At 36.8% G+C, this 17,158-nt stretch overlaps 1 protein-coding gene across 4 annotated transcripts in view; it reads left to right on the top strand.

The window, feature by feature from the left end:
* Positions 1–17,158, top strand: part of LOC120541009 (rasGAP-activating-like protein 1) — a 146,593-nt gene that overhangs the window by 74,988 nt on the left and 54,447 nt on the right. For all 4 annotated transcript variants that reach the window (XM_039772237.1, XM_039772233.1, XM_039772236.1 and 1 more), the window contains exons 11-12: positions 8,991–9,055; positions 9,576–9,688. In XM_039772237.1, the coding sequence (XP_039628171.1) occupies positions 8,991–9,055; positions 9,576–9,688 (178 nt within the window). The remainder of the gene's footprint in view (positions 1–8,990; positions 9,056–9,575; positions 9,689–17,158) is intronic.

A 17,158-nucleotide genomic window follows, 5' to 3' on the forward strand; every position in this document is an offset into this window, starting at 1 on the left:
TGAATGTGATGTGACTAGGGATCATGGGCTTTAATAGTTTGTCTGTTTGGGAATGTAGTGGGAAGTTATGTGAATCAGTGAATCAAAGACCAGGCAAAATCTTATGTATTTAAACAGATTTAACAAAGTAAAATAGTTGTTTTTCTTTAATAGTATGCATTGTTTTCTTTTTTATAAACTTTTATTGATTTTAATTAGAAACAGATAACATTTCTTACAGTCAAGTAAAAATTCAACAAATCAAAATAAAACAAAATTTGACCCCCACCCAAGAGAAAGAGGGAGGATTCAGCAACTGAAATTACTCTATTAATGGAGCAAGAAAGTAGGGTATCCTTTTCTCAAAGTGGAAGCTTATTCTAAAATGTTATTTATTAGATCCTGCCATATTTTTAAAATGTTTTAAACAGATTCTTTATGTAAAATTTTCTTTCCCCCAATTTCAAATAGTATAAAACATTGTTTACCCACTGATTTGTGAGTGGTGGGATGGGATTCTTCCAGTTGAGCAAGATCAGTCTATGTGCTAGTAGTGTAGTAAAGGAAATTAAAGTTTGTTTATATTTCTCTACTTTAAGGGCATCTGGGAGTATACCAAATAAATTGTAGAGATGCTATCCGAGTCTTCAAGACTGATCAATAATTCTTCCGGAATAGAACAAGGGAGAAGATGAGGAAAATTGGGTGGATTCTGTTTATCAACGTTTCTGGCCTGAAAGTACTACAGGAATTGTGTTGATGAGAAGTTGTATTTGTGTAATTGTTTGTTGGATGCAAAGACATCTCTCTATTATAAAAAAAAAATCCTGGGAGAGAAAGACTTGGGAGACGAGATGTGATCTTCACGTGAAGATCACGGAAGACACTTAAAAGACCCCCCCCCATCCGCGAGACGCTCCGTGGCCAATCTCTTTAGTCTCGCGGAGACCTTAAACATGAGTGTTTGTGCCAAGAAATTGTCCCAGGACCATCTTGCGGGGACGTAGAACATGAGATTCTTGCAAGACACTCCCTACTTACAACCAATATCAAGTAAGAGCACGGGTAGCAAAACACTCAGTCGTGTAAAGGCTTTGAGCCCACACAGATCCAGGGTTCTCAGCGCATATAAAGTGTATAAGGACAATACATTATAAATGAAACGTCGACGACTAAGCGAAGAAGAAAGAGCAGCGTGGAGTAAAGAGACTCAAAAACGTTGAAGAGAAAAAAATGCAAAAAAGAAAAAGAATAATCTAGGTGCAAATTCAAAAAATAAGGAAAGTAATTCTCATTCCGGAACAAGTGGAACTGAAAAAAAGCACGTCCAGTCAGGCTCAGAATTAAAAGACAGAGAGTAAAAGACAAAGAAGAACTTCATAAAGACGTTCACATACACATGCAGAGCAGGTTAGAGATTATGAAAGCAGTGGAATTCAAAAGGGAAAATAATCACCGCAGACCAGGTGTCATTGAAAAAAAACAGGACAAAGCGAGGTCAGAAATAAAAGACAGAGTAGAAAACAAAGTAAAATGTCATAAACAGGTTAAAAAACAAGGGGGCCAAACACATGCAGAGCAGGTTAGAGATAATGAAAACTGGGATTCAAAAGACTCAGAAAAAACGTAGGCGCGAAACACTTGCAGAGCAAGATACAGAATATGAAATCAGAAAAAAATGACAGTGTCAAAGCAAAGAAAGTAAAGATTGCATTAGCGCAAATTAAGAGAAATTATTACTCTGAGAAATAACGAAAAGGCGAATAGAGATCGAATATATGGACATAGGTGATATGTCAGAAGTGTTTAAATATTGCAAGGCTTTGAAGTTTAAGTCAGAGAATTTCAAAAACGGGGTTTACCTCACATGCATTTATTGGTTCCTTTGCAAAAAAAAAATATAATCTACTGATGATGTAGATGGTTTTGTCTGTGCTGAAATTCCAAACAGTGAAACCTATCCTGAATTATGGTACAAAGTCATTAAACATGTCTCACGGACCTCATTTAAAAGAATCAGCATATTAGGACTCGAAAGATTCGAAATATTGTTTTTACCGAAGCTCTGAAATAAAAGTGAAACTAATGAAATAACAATAATTCAAAGAAAAAAAATCTTAAAAGTGTGTATCCGGAAAACCAAACACGGGGGTTGGCAAAGCCCCCTAGCTTTCTATATACAAGTCCCTAAGTGTTTTAATCTCTGATTTTTTCCAGACGTTGAATAGTCTACTGTATGTGTTTGAGAGGGTGGAAAAAGGCGGTTGTTATGTAGAGGTGCAACAGATAAAAGCTTTTCTGCCTTAAAGTGCTTTCTACATTGATTCCATATTCTGAGCAAATGAAGAGTAATTGGATTATTGCTGTAATGACGGTAGTTCATATTAACAGGGGCACAGAGCAGGGAATATAAAGAAGTAGTGCAAGATTTTATTTCTATTGCAGATGAGGCTTATGGATATTCATCAATTTGCGTTGATGACCAGGTCTTCATAGCTTGTATATTTGCCACCCAGTAATAAAATTGAAAGTTGGGTAGTGCCATGCCCCCTTCTGGTTTAGGTCGTTTTAGAGTCACCATTTGGATGCGTGGATGTTTTGGATTCCAAATAAATGAAGTTATGATTGAGTCTAATTTCTTAAAAAATGATTTGTTAATGTATATGAGGATGCTTTGAAATAGGAAGAGCAACTTGGGAAGGGTGGTCATCTTAACAATGTTGATTGTCCTTGCTAACGTAAGGTGGAAGGTAGACCATCCAGTCTTGTCTTATTTAATTTTTTTTCCATGTAGGCAGCAAAATTTTATTGAAAAAAAGCTTTATATTTACTTGTAATATTTACCCTATATACAGTATTTACTTTTACTTTTACCAATTTACTGGAAAAAGCATGCATTTATTCAAATAGATTTTAAGTCCAGATATCTTTTGAAAATCTGCTAATGCTTTTAGGACTGCTGACACAGAATTTTGTGGGTCTGATATATACAGTACCATATCATCTGCATATAGTGATATTTTCTGTTCAAGTATTTCTCTGAAAATCACTTTTATCTCGGATGTGTTTCAAAGCTATACAGCCAATGGTTCAATGGTGATTGCAAAGACCAAAGGTGATAAGGGATATCCTTGTCAAGTACCACATTCTAGTTTATCTGAAATAATGTTGTTAATACGAACTGAGACTTCTGGATAAGTATAAAGTAGTTTGATCCATGCAAATACATTTGGGCTGAATCCAAATTTGTGCAATTTGGTGAATATGTAGCCCCATTCAACCATATCAAATACTTTTTATGCGTCTAAAAATAATAGGATCTCTGGGGTGTTAAATATAAGGGTGAATATATAATATTAAACAGACATCGAAGGTTAGAAGTTAAGTGTCTGCCTTTAATAGATCCTGTCTGGTCTTGTGATATAACAGAAGAAAGCACTTTCTCAATCCTTCTAGCTAGAACTTTGGAGAGTATCTTATCATTGTTAATCAGAAGAGAGATTGGTCTGTATGGTGCACATTGTACTAGGTACTTGTTCTTCTTAGGAAAAATGGTAATTAATGTTTGGCGAAAAGTTTGAGGTAGAATTTTTTTGTCTTTAGCTTCTATTAACGTTGCTAATAATAGTGGAGCTAACTTATTTGAGATTTTTTTTTTAAATTCCCCTTGGTAGCCATCAGGATCAGTTATATTTTTATGGGCAATAATTCTATTGGGTGGCACGGCGGCTCAGTGGGTAGCGCTGCTGCCTCGCAGTTAGGAGACCCGGGTTCGCTTTCCGGGTCCTCCCTACGTGGAGTTTACATTTTCTCCCCGTGTCTGCGTCGATTTCTTCCGGTACTCCGGTTTCCTCCTACAGGCCAAAGACATGCAGGTTAGGTGTATTGGTGATCCTAAATTGTCCTTGGTGTGTGTGTGTGCCCTGTGGTGGGGTGGTGCCCTGCCCGGGGTTTGTTTCCTGCCTTGCGCCCTGTGTTGGATTGGCTTCAGCAGACCTCCATGACCCTGTAGTTTGGATATAGTGGGTTGGATAATGGATGGATAATTTTATGTCTGTCTGTGTTATCAATTGCTTTTATTGCATTACAGACTTCCTGCTTGTGAATTTGCTGGGCTAAGATCTTAATAATAATAATAATAATAGATTTTATTTGTAACGCACTTTTCATTGATAAGATCTCAAAGGGCTATTGGCCTTTTCTCTGTGTTTATAATAATGATGTAGCGATTTAAAGATAAGCTCTTCTGTTCCTTTAGTAGTCAAAAGGTTAAACTGGGATTGCAAAACCTGTCATTTCCTATACAGTGCCTTATTTGGAGACCTGGGGTATTCTAGATCTGTTCTATTAGTTAACTCAGATGCCTTATTGGCTTCCAGTTTGTTTTTGTGAGAAAGATATGAATTTATCTGACCTCTTAAAAATGCCTTTAGATTTTCCCAGAGTATTCCTGCTGAGACCTCTGAAGATGCATTTGTCTCAATACAATACAGTTTATTTTTGTATAGCCCAAAATCAAACAGGAAGTGCCGCAATGGGCTTTAACAGGCCCTGCCTTTTGACAGCCCCCCAGCCTTGACTCTCTGAGAAGACAAGGAAAAACTCCCAATAAAAACCTTGTAGGGAAAAATGGAAGAAACCTCGGGAAAGGCAGTTCAAAGAGAGACCCCTTTCCAGGTAGGTTGGGCGTGCAGTAGGTGTCAAAAGTAGGGGGTCAATACAATACAATATACACAACAGAACAATTCCTTAAGACAGCATAATAAAAATTTTAGAATTACGGTTTAACAGTAGATGATATGACATAATTAGGTTTCGATATTTTTAGAGTCCTGGAGACCTCATCCATCTAGCTGCATCTCCATTTGGCCATGCCACGGCTGAAACATTGCTCCGATGAAAGGACCCCTCTTTCCCATGATTCCTGTGATACTCCATCAGGGATGACTTTACCATAGGCAGGCAAACAACTTGGCAGGTGGGCCGTGGCACCAATGGCCACAGTTGGGTACCGAGAAAAGAAACAGAATAGGTGAGGGTTAGTATTCAAATATAATTATTCATGTTACTTATGTTATAGTGCTAATGACTAACAACAGAGATGCAGTATGTACAGTTAATCAGCAGCTCTAGTCAGGATATGCTAAACTGAAGTAGTGAGTCTTCAGCCGGGATTTAAAGGCTGAGACCGAGGGGCATCTCTTATGGAAGCAGGAAGACCATTCCACAGTTTAGGGGCCCTGTAACTAAAAGCTCGACCTCCCACTGTTATTTTATTAATCCTTGGAATCCTAAGCAGACCGGCATCTTGAGATCTTAATGTGTGCTCAGGTTTGTAAGTCATGATAAGTTCAGACAAGTAAGCTGGACCTTGGCCGTTTAATGCTTTATATGTTAAAAGGAGGATTTTGAAATCTGCCCTAAATTTAACTGGGAGCCAGTGTAAAGATTTAAGAACTGGGGTTATGTGTTCATATTTTCTTGTTCTTGTAATAATTCTTGCAGCGGCATTTTGGATTAACTGGAGGCTGTATAGAGAACAGTTTGAACAGCCAGTGAACACCGCATTGCAGTAGTCAATCCTACTAGAGATAAATGCATGAATTAATTTCTCACAATCCTGTTTATTTAGAAAGCGCCTTAATTTCCTAATATTTTTAAGATGGAAAAAACAGGTTTTGGACGACTTTGTAATATGCGCTTTAAATGACATGCTAGAGTCAAAGATAACTCCTAGATTGCGGGCTGATTCAGTAAAATTAATTGGGATTCCAACTGAGTTAAATGACGACAAAATATTGCTGTGATCAGCGTCATTCCCTCCAACAATTAACATCTCTGTTTTATCTGTATTTAAAGACAAGTAGTTCTCATTCATCCATTCCTTTAATTCACTAACACAACTAATTAAAGACAACATCGGAGAAACTTCATTTGATTTAAATGAAAGGTATAACTGGGTGTCATCTGCATACGAGTGAAAATTAACATTATGTTTCCTAATGAGAGATCCCAGTGGAAGCATGTAAAGTGAAAACAGAAAAGGTCCCAGTACTGAGCCCTGCGGGACACCATATTCAACTTCTGTGAATCAATTTTCTTGGATATGAATTCTGTACAATTCTCATCGGCTAATGACGGGTTAAGACACCAGCTACGAGATTAGTGTGTAGGGTGCAGTAATTTAAGCTCCATGATCAGAGGTACATGGTCACATATAACAATAGCATCATACTTACAAGATTTGATTGCGGGCAAAAATTTTTGTCTATGAGGAAATAATCAGTTCTTGAGTAACAGTGATATACGCATGAGAAGAAGGAGTATGCTCTTAGGTTAGGATTTAAGAACATCCATGGGTCACGTAAGTTATGATCAGTTACAAACTGTGTAATTATCTTTACAGTATTAGATGTTATCACCGTTGTATCTGAGGATCTATGCAGGTCTGGATTTAAAACACAATTAAAGTCTCCGGCCATTATAATTGTGTGAGTATTTACATTGGGGATAGATACAAATACATTAAGGAAGAAAGCTCTATCATCCACGTTAGGTGCATAGATATTAATCAAAATCATTTTAGTATTAGATAAATTGCAGGTCACCATGACATATCACCTTTCAGAATCAGATCTTGCATTTGACACTACAAATGGGATAGTTCTGTGTATTAAGATTCCCACACCCCTGGTTTTCTTTGTATAGCTAGAGTGAAAAATTTGGCCAGACCAATCTCTTTGCAACCAAAACTGGTCCTTGCTTAATAAGTGAGTCTCCTGTAAAAATCCTATCTTGGCATTTGGGCTTGTTAAGTGCAAGAGTACTTCCTTTCTCTTTAATTTATGATTGAGACCATGACATTCCAGCTCAAAAAATTCACTATTTGGTCATGGAAGTATTTCTTCTGAACTTTTGTTAACATTTTGTAGTCTTAGATTAAGGTAGTACATTGAACATACGATAGTTTTGACACAGATTCCATATTATTGCCAGGTGATACAGCTGTGAAGCGAATTGTTATGTTGTCACTAATGGTTATTGGGGTATTAGGGACAAATTAGAAGTAGCATTGCTTTCTTTCTCCCCCCTCACAGCTTCTAAGATGATCCAAGTTATTCTTGTCCCAATGGAACTTACTGTTCCAGTTGCTCATCAGGTTTGGGGATAGCCAGTTTGAATCAATCTAAAAACAAATATTCTCCCAAGGAGAGCCAAATGAATATACTGACGAAAGTTGATATTTTCATATTTTGTACAACTGCTTTATTCTGCCTTGTACATTGACTACAGTCATTGTGTACCATTGGCACCATTGTGGTTGCCAGCAGCTGTCATCCATTCTGCTATTGCATGATACTGTTTGCATCAGCCAAACCATGGCTGTTCCTATTTGTAATGTTTTACCAGATATAGGAAATGGTGGTCAGCTTGATCTACACCATATATTCATACACGCTTGTCAGCCTCCTGCTGTTCGATTACAATCCTAGCAGAACATTCAATTTTTTGCCTTTTTCATTTAAGTATTCCTGGATAGAGCAGTGATCATGTTTTCGTCATTGGCTTACCAGCAGTGAAGTGTCCTTCAGCCATTTATGTTTACTTAACTTTTACTTTTTTAACAACAGTTATACATTGGCAATAGTAATGTAAAAGAGCAGTCTCATTAAGACAGTTAGGCAAGCTGGTGTATGTGCATTTTAGCATGATCTTTGAAAAAAGCTGGTTAAAGAGAAAGAGCAGTCTAAAGATAAAATTACTTCAAATTTTTGTAAGTTTAAATAAGGGTTTTATGAAATTATTGAGTGACAATGATGCGTAATATGATTATCTGTTCATTTACCTATATTGCAGGACTTAATTATATATTTATGTAATTTTTCATGTTTGTGTTTTTTTTTTTTTTTAGTATACAAAGGTAATGTATCAAATGCATTTAATATAGATGAATAATAAAAACCCGATACTTCTGTTGTAAAAAATGAGCTGTGATTGAGATTGTTTCCTAATTATGAGTGATTTGGCTACTGTATCTATGGAAACAGATGAGGTATTGGTGGCTATGGAAACTCATCAGAAAGGGTCAATATACAGTATGATCTTTCCAGGTAAATGTGGGATTCCTCTTTGAGATGCTAAGGGTGTTTCACCTTGGAGGACGCACGTTTGGAGGATGTGATATTTACCAGTCTTCCGTTTCTAAGGCAATTTCACTTCCCATCTGTAAAAATAACGAATCTGTCCATGGGTTCAACATGTATTACCATGGTAACAAGTGCCTGCATTGTGGTAGACTTGTATAATCCAAAAGCCATTCTTTAAAGACAAGTACAGCAGTTAGGGAAAAATACAGCCACCCCATCCACCTGGTAAGCCTAGCTTGAGGTGGAATCTGACTTTTTGGAGAATTCCAGTTTCTCTGTTTTTACAATGTTATAGAATTCTCACCATAAAAGAATGTTTCTGTTGTTCAAGGCGTGAGTTATAAAATTATATACTAGAAAATTGTTTTCTACCCTTCTGTCCTAACATTTTCCAGCTCCTAAAAATAGGAAATGTATTTGAGAAGTGCTTGTTCAGTCCAGTAAGACTTTGGAGCTACTGGTCATTGAGGGTATCAAGGTGTAGTGTCAATAAGTTTAAAGATTTGAAGAACTGAATTAGCAAAATTATATAATGAAATATAGGCAGTGTCCTTTTACATAAGTAATACTTTTGAATGATTAGTAATGTGTTTATATTGTTAAGGATCTGCAAACTTATGGACATTCTGCAAAACTCTCTAAATGGGATTTGAAACTAGGCTTATGGTATACTTGATGAGCTTTGCAAGCATCCTTCGTTCTACTTCCTGGCTTTCTGAAACCAAACAAAAAACATTTATTTCATGTGTCTGTTGTTAAAATCTTGGGGAAAAATATGGGATGAACATAAGAGCTGATTTTGTTACTTGTATTTAAAATGATATGCTACAGACTAATCAGGTTACTGTTTGGTTTCCTCTTCAGCGGATCCTAATACTCTATTCAGATCCAACTCTCTTGCTTCAAAGGCTATGGAACAGTTTATGAAGGTATGTTATGTTTTTATGTTTGATCAGTTACCCAGGACTGGAATGATACATCTCAGCACCACCTCAACTTGTCCTTGTACTGTAGTTTCACACAATAGCACCCCTTAAACAGATGACAGCCATTTTCTACCTAAAAGCAGTCTCAGTTGTATAGTAGTAGCCACCTGCATAAATACCTGTAAAGGTTATATGTCTAAACATCCATATCAGTTTCATAACATTTTTTTTTCTGGTCAAGCACATCTCACCAACATGAAATGATTAAGTGTTTCATTCAGTTTACAATTTGGATCTTTAGTTCAGTTTCAGTTTATTCTGACATTCATTTTCAATACTCTTTCATTATATTACATTAAGTATTCCTCCCGTAAGCAATGCGACAATCAAATATCACCCTTCCCATATTATTTGTTTGAAACATGTTTTTCTTGTCTCTCTGTAGTTGTTTTTGATTTTCATTAATCATGTACTACAATGGTTGGTTTATGAAAAGCCTTATGAATTTTGTTAATGTTTGCAGGCAGTTGGAATGCTTTACCTCCATGAGGTATTAAAGCCAATTGTGAATCGAATCTTTGAGGAGAAGAAATACATTGAATTGGACCCATGTAAGATGGAACTGAACCGTACAAGGTAAAACAAGTCTAATATTTTGATTTTCGTCTGTTTTTTTTTTTTGTTTTCTTTATTTGAAGTAGGCTCAAATGTTGGTGTATTCATCCTTGTGATTTCAGGGAAAGCATTAATAGGATCTGTGAGGTCATACTGCTCAGGAGAAACAACATACATAGTGCACTTCTTGACTCGTTTCCTTTTTAAGTATTACAATTTATGGATAATTGCTTAGTTTCCTTAATTTATTTATCAGCGTTTTTATTTGTTAGAAATGTTCATAGAATTTCAAAACAAACTTCAAACTGCATTCTTTAATACAATGAAAGACTTTATAACAGTGCAATAGTTTTTTAGTACAATGTTGCTGACTTAGTTGTTCATGAAGTAAATCTGCCATATCAAAGAATAAGAAAGTGCAAGTGATGTCATAGTCATAAATAATCATTAATACGTTAAAGAGTTGTACAGGAGTAGAGTTGCTTAAAATCACTAGTATGGATGCTGGTAATAACTCTATCTATATTAAAAACACAAAGCTGATGGAAATTTACTTAAACTGGCACAACTCCGCAGAAAAGTGTGAACCCAATGTGGATTTCAAGACTTTACTTCCGATGACCTCATATCCTCTATTTTGACAGTCTTGGTTGAAAAAAAATCATTTAGGTTTGTGGTTATGGAGGTCTTGTCCTTGATCTCTTTTTAAAGTTACAACTATCTAGACATTTAAATCCAGGTTAAAGCCCTACCTTTTCCGTGGACTTTTAATCGTCTTCCCCTCATTTACAAGTTTTTGTAGTCCCACTTACTCAAAACAAATGTGCTGTCACACCCCTGCTGTACAACTAAGTTGATCTGTTAACCTGGAAAATTTTGTTCAAAATTTCCGTTATTTTTTTCTAGTATTGGTGTATATTTTGTCTGATGTCTTTATCCAACAAAATTATTAGATGATCAGGATGCAATTCAGTTGCATACTGTTCAAGTAAATTAAGTGACTTGCTGAGGAATGCATAGTGGGTCTGAAGTTTGTACTGACAGATTTAAAGCTCAGTTCCTTTGTCACACTATACCACATTGTCACCTCTAACAATAATGACTTAAGAGTTTCCAACAGTCAAGTTTACAATCAAATGGGTTAAGGTTCTTTACTCCAGTGTTTGGATGATTTTAGCCTTAATTATAGTTAAGTTGGCCTGGTGGCTTGTTCCAGGATCTTAGCTTAGTGCTGCCTATCTAAAAGGTGTCTTAGCCTGGCATTTTCTGTGAAGCCTAGATTTGCATTATTTTTGTTCACTGTATTTCTGGTGTCCTACTATTGTGGGGTTGTACTTTAAGTGCTTCCTCTAGCACCCCCAGGTGCTCCTGCATCTCATTAGGGTTGTCCACTGGGGTCCACACATTCTGCATTGGGATAGTACTCTGCACCTGTAGTATCTTTGGAAACTCCTAAAACGTTACTATAAATTCCCTACCTACCACTATTCACTCAATATTCAAGACGTATACAGCTATGAATTGGTACCTTAGTGCCCCCTGCTGGCTAAATACTTTCTGTAACACTACTAAACTCATTTAACTTTTAAATTTGGTTGTGTTTTAAAATTTTGTTTGCACTGTAAAACTGCTTAATTGCTGTTAAAGATACTGTGTAGTATGATGATTGATACTTGATGGTCTCTTGTTTAGTATATGAGCTGAGAACCTTTTAAATCTAGATCAATCAATCTTTTTCCATTTACTGCAGCACTGTTATCACTCTGCTCCATCACAAGGTGCTTCACAAGACTAAAAAGATATCAATTAAGTATCAGCATTAAAAGTTTGATTAGTACAGTTTTAAAAATGAACACCTCAGGAGGAACATGACAGTATATCCATACAGTATTTTAAACTTACAATTTCATTTAATCAAAGCAAGCAATCGTATATATCTATCATCACATATATTTAAAACTGAATGGGTCTACCAGGTTAAAAATGCCAGAAAAAAAGTACCCGTGAGTAGTGCATATAAATTCAGTTCAGGTTTTGCTTGTTGTGATGGGGTGATTGTCAGGCTTTCAGAATGCTTTGTATAGGTGATGTTCATGTTGACACCTCTTTTCTAATCAGTATTGTTGCATTACTATTTTCACTGTTTGGAATGAATTAAAAAGTATCTGTGAACATGTTACAAGTACAGAAAGAGGAAAAATATTGTCATTCATGATTCATCTGAGTTGTTGTTTCAACATTTAAAGCGCCAAGTGTGTTTGTTTCTTTTGCGTTAGTCTGCCCTCACGTCCTTTCTCTTACTCATGGTGTACGCCTTCATACTTGAACACCATGGAGAAGAACAATCCTTTTATGATTATTTATCCAGAGGGGTGTGCTGTCTACAAAGAAATTTAGGTCTCCTCTATCACACAAGTGTATTATAATTCCAAAACTCAAAGAGCATTCTCAAATAATTGATTGAGACGACAGCCCACAATTTAATAAGTAGTATAAGAAAACAGAAGAAAAAACTCAAGATTGTTTATGATCCCAATTGGGAAGAACTCATTTAATGAAAGGTTTCGATGAAACAATGTACCTGAGGACAGCACTGGAGTCCAGCTAAAGTCTCTGGAGTTGATGTGCTCATGCAAGTGCAGACTCCTTAAATCAGCTTCTGCACAGTCTATATTCTGTAGTTGGAAAAAGAGGCAGGTGATGGGTGGTGCTAAGCCAGGGTCAAAGTTCTTCTTCAGAGTTTGCTTCTTCTAGATTTTCAAGACAACTGTCAGGCATGTGACTTCGCAAAGACATTGTCCTCCATGTGTCTCTTCTAATTTAGTCCCCACAAAACCCAAATGACTATGTGGTGAAGAGTTTTTAATCTAGTTTGTTGGAGGTGCAAATTAACATGCTTTTGGAAGTTGCTTTTAGACGAAGGTGGTTGGTGTTTTAACTTATTTATAGCTGCAGTTTTATTGAGTCTACCGTGCTTCATTTTAGTAGACACACTATTGCTTTTGCATTCTAAAGACATCTGCGTAGTATCTCAGAAACAAATCAGTAGCTGAACATCATCACAAAATGTAATTCTCTTCCCCTTTGTCTTTCTCTTTGTCTTGATTCTTTAGCTGTTTTTAATGTCTGTCCAGTCCATTTTTAGTAAGACCTCAGGTGATGAGTGTTTAACTTGACACTCTAGAATATGCAGCTACAATCAGGTTTACTGCACTCTTTCCAAAGCCAGGATCTAGCAGCATGATTCTTTTAAAATGTTCTTCTTATAATAGTATTGTCACTGTCCTTGTCACTGAAGCTTTGGGGTGCATTACAGGAGTAGTGATGAAGACTGCAGATCAAACTCTCTTAGAGCCATATTCCCAGGAGGAAAAGGCTCTGCTTGGTTGCTAAGCAACTGCCTCCCACCAGTTTTCTCCCCTCTCAGAAAGAGATGAAAATTCAAACACTGTGTCTCCTCTACGCCTCCAATTGTATTTAGTAGCCTTGAAGCCCAATTAGTTTACTGGTATTTTTAGTTAAGTGATTTTTTAAATGCTTGCCTGTAGACTGGAAATAATTCCCAGTAGTACAACTCTTAATGGCCCTTGGCAGAAAGCCTCTGAATGTTCAATGTTTCTTTTTTGACATAGGCTGCATTTAACAGTTGCTTACTCTGTTCATAGTGATCATGGTGTTATACTAAAGAGACAATTTTGCTTGTAAGTAACTAAAAACTATAGTAGGTCTAACCTAATTTCTAGTAGTTAACACCAGACTGAATTGCCATTAACAACACAAACAACTTCACAGTATTTAGTAAGAAAGTGAATATGGACAAGATTGCATCATGTTTCATCTGTAGTAAACATAGATAAATATTTAAAAATAAACACAATTTCTGGCTTCTTTCCATTTCCCTAAAAAGGTCAGGTTAAATATGATGTGTAGTGTAGCATACTACCACACTATTGTTCAGTGCTAGTGCAATGTGTGTAGCTATTTAGGCTTTGAGTCTCAAAAACAGATCTGTCACATTGATTCAGCATGTAAAGCCTGTTAAATTTAACAAGAAGAACTGTATGTTGCTTTGGCAACTTCGTTGAAGTTATGGGTTGAGGTTCACTTTTTAGTAAGCTTTGTACACTTCATGTTTACTGACCGGTGAATATATGTTTACACTTATTACCTGTTTTTAATCTTTTATTTAAAAAAAGTGTGTGTATATACAGTATCTATCTATCTATATATATATATATATATATATATATATATATATATATATATATATATATATATATATAGTGGAGCCAACCCGGACACAGACAGGCGGACATGTTGTTTTTCAACCACCACACGTTTATTTACAACAATTATAAATGGTCACTCAGACCCAGTTCGTGCACAATACCCCAAACACACACAGTCTTGGCCACAAATGCCTCTTCTTCGGGCCGCCTCCACACCTCTCTCGTGCCTCGTCCTGCTTCCACCCGACTCCAGCCGATGAGTGGTGGTTGCTGGCTCCCTTTTATAGGTCACCCTGGAAGTGCTCCAGGTGTTTGATCACCAAGATCCGGTGGCACTTCCAGGTGTGATGAAGCTGTTGTCCACATGGGCTCAGGAGTCCCAAACACAGCACCCCCTGCCGGTACCTGCGGGACCCAACAGGGCTGCCCCCAACTCCAATTCCCAGGGAGCCCTGTGGGAAACTGAGGCACTACACCAGTCCAGGGGGGCGGCCATCTAGCGTCCAGGGGAAGGTATTGCACTGTCCAGGGCTGCTCTCCCTGAATACAGTGTGCAGGGGCGTCCGACTGGGCATGGACGCCAGGCGCCTGTCACAGTATATATATATATATATATATATATATATATATATATATATATATATATATTATAAAAAAAAATCCTGGAGAGAAACAGTAGGGCGATGAGACGCGATCTTCACGTTAAGATCACAGAAGACACTTAAAAGATCAGTGAGACGAAAGAGATTGCCACGGAGCATCTCGCAGGGACCTTAAACATGAGACTTAAACATGTGCCAAAAGATTAACCCAGGACTGTCTCGTGATGACGTAGAACATGAGATTCTTGCAAGACACGCCCTACTTACAACTAAATTAGATCACGGGCAGCAACACACTTGTCTAACTCATGTTTTGGCTTTGAGCACACACAGATCCAGGGCTCTCAGCGTATATAAAGCATATAAGAACAGTACGTTATAAATGAAACATAGACGACTAAGCGAAGAAGAAAGCAGTGTGGAGAAAAGAGACTCAGAAGCGTTGGAGAGACAAAAAAGAATAATCAAGGTACAAATTCAGAAAATAAGGAAAGTAATTATCAGCCCGGAACAAGAAGAACTGAAAAAAAAGTAAGTTTAATCCGGACGTTGGTGCTATACACATGCAGAGCAGGTTACAGATTATGAAAGCAGTGGAATTCGAAAGGCTCAAATAAAAAAAAAAAACGTTGGCCGATACACATGTGGAGAAACTTAAAAATATGAAAGTAGGAAAATTAGAAAGTATAAAAAAAAATAATGTAAAGATTACAGTATCGCAAACAAACGGAAATTATTACTCGAAAAAGGGAAAACAATCACCACGGACCAGGTGTCATTGAAACAAAAGCAGGATCAGAAATAAAAGACAGAGTAGAAAACAAAAGTAAAACGTCATAAAGAGGTTAAAAAAAAAGGGGGCCAAACACATGCAGAGCAGGTTAGAGATAATGAATACTGGAGTTCAAATGACTCAAAAAAAACGTAGGCGCGAAACACATGCAGAGCAAGATACAGAATATGAAAGCAGAAAAAAACAACAGTGTCAAAACAAAGAAAGTAAACAACGCATTAGTGCAAAGAAAGACATTATTACTCTGAGAAATAACGAAACGGCAAATAGAGATTGAATATATATGGACATAGGTGATATTTCAGAAGTATGTAAATATTGTAAGGCTTTGAAGTTTAAGTCAAGAGAATTTCAAAAACAGAGTTTACCTCACATGCATTTATTGGTTACTTTGCAAAAAAAAAAAAAAATTAACTGCTGATGATGTTGATCGTTTTGTCTGTGCTGAAATTCCAAACAGACAAACCTGTCATGAATTATCATTAAACACATGTCTCACTGACCTCATTAAAAAGATTCAGCACATTAGGACTTGAAAGATTGCAAATATTGTTTTTACAGAAGTTCTGAAATAAAAGTGAAACTAATGAAATAGCAACAATTCAAAGAAAAAAAAAATCTTAAAAGTGTGTATCTGGAAAAAGAAAAATGGGGGTTGGCGAGTGAAGTGAGCAGGGGGGCGACGCTTCCTAGTATATATATAATATTGTAACAGGAATAAAATAAAAATAAAAGAGTTGAGGATTAGGCCCGTATATTGTCTGCCAGAGAGTAGTCACAAAGGACTAATACCAGTCTTTTATACAGTATATCTGAAAAATAACAAAAGGCAGTTAATGGAGGAACGGCAGTTTTATATAACGGTGGCAGGAAGTAGGGTGAGGTCATCAAGGAGGGACAGAAGTGAGGACATCTGCATGAAAGAAATTGTTTAGTCTTCCTTGGTTCTGTGGGGAAATATTACTAACCCTTTTTCCTGTGTTTCCACACCCTGAATCACCCTGTCACCTAATCACATGTGTGTGACAATATATATATATATCAAAATATGTATATATGTACATGTCCTAGAAAACGGATGAATGTCCTACCCTGGCCAGAGGTGAATTCCTGAGCCAGGTGGGATGCCAGAAACAGAAGGATACAATAACCTAGGGCAATACATGGCTGGGACGCCTTATGATTCCCTTCTTGATTGTGGTCCCCAAAGGTTTCTGGGACCAGCAAAAGAGGATGAAAAGTAGAAGTTTGTCTCCATTATAGTAGGTGGCAGTGTCCCTCTTACAGAATCCCAAGCTGGACACCCGCAGATAGTGCAGCCTTTTAGGGATCTTTGGGGGGAGTGATAAGAGGGCGCTGGCCATGTCACGCCATAGGAAGTGCTTCTGGGTCCACCTTAAAAGGAGCCTACTGCCATAGCTCAGGGAGGCAGTGGGCAAAGCTTATTAGAGGAGAAAAGGTAAAGGAAAGCAACCATTTAAAGTTTGTGTATTGGTTGGTGATAGCACCTTATAGGTTGTCGGAAGCTTAGGAATAAAACAGTATTTTAAGATACGTGACTCATTTTCTCCCCTTGTGGATATCTAGTTACAAATATGCAAACTGTATCACAGACCTTTGCTTCTTTCTCTCTCTCTCTCTCTCTCTCTCTCTGTATATATCTATATCTATATATATATATATATCATATATATATATATATATATATATATATATATATATATATATATATATATACACAGTGCATCTGGAAAGTATTCACAGCGCATCACTTTTTCCACATTTTGTTATGTTACAGCCTTATTTCAAAATGGACTAAAATTATTTTATTCCTCAGAATTCTACACACAACACCCCATAATGATAA

This window comes from Polypterus senegalus, chromosome 12 (assembly GCF_016835505.1).
Source record: "Polypterus senegalus isolate Bchr_013 chromosome 12, ASM1683550v1, whole genome shotgun sequence".
Lineage (NCBI taxonomy): Eukaryota > Metazoa > Chordata > Cladistia > Polypteriformes > Polypteridae > Polypterus > Polypterus senegalus.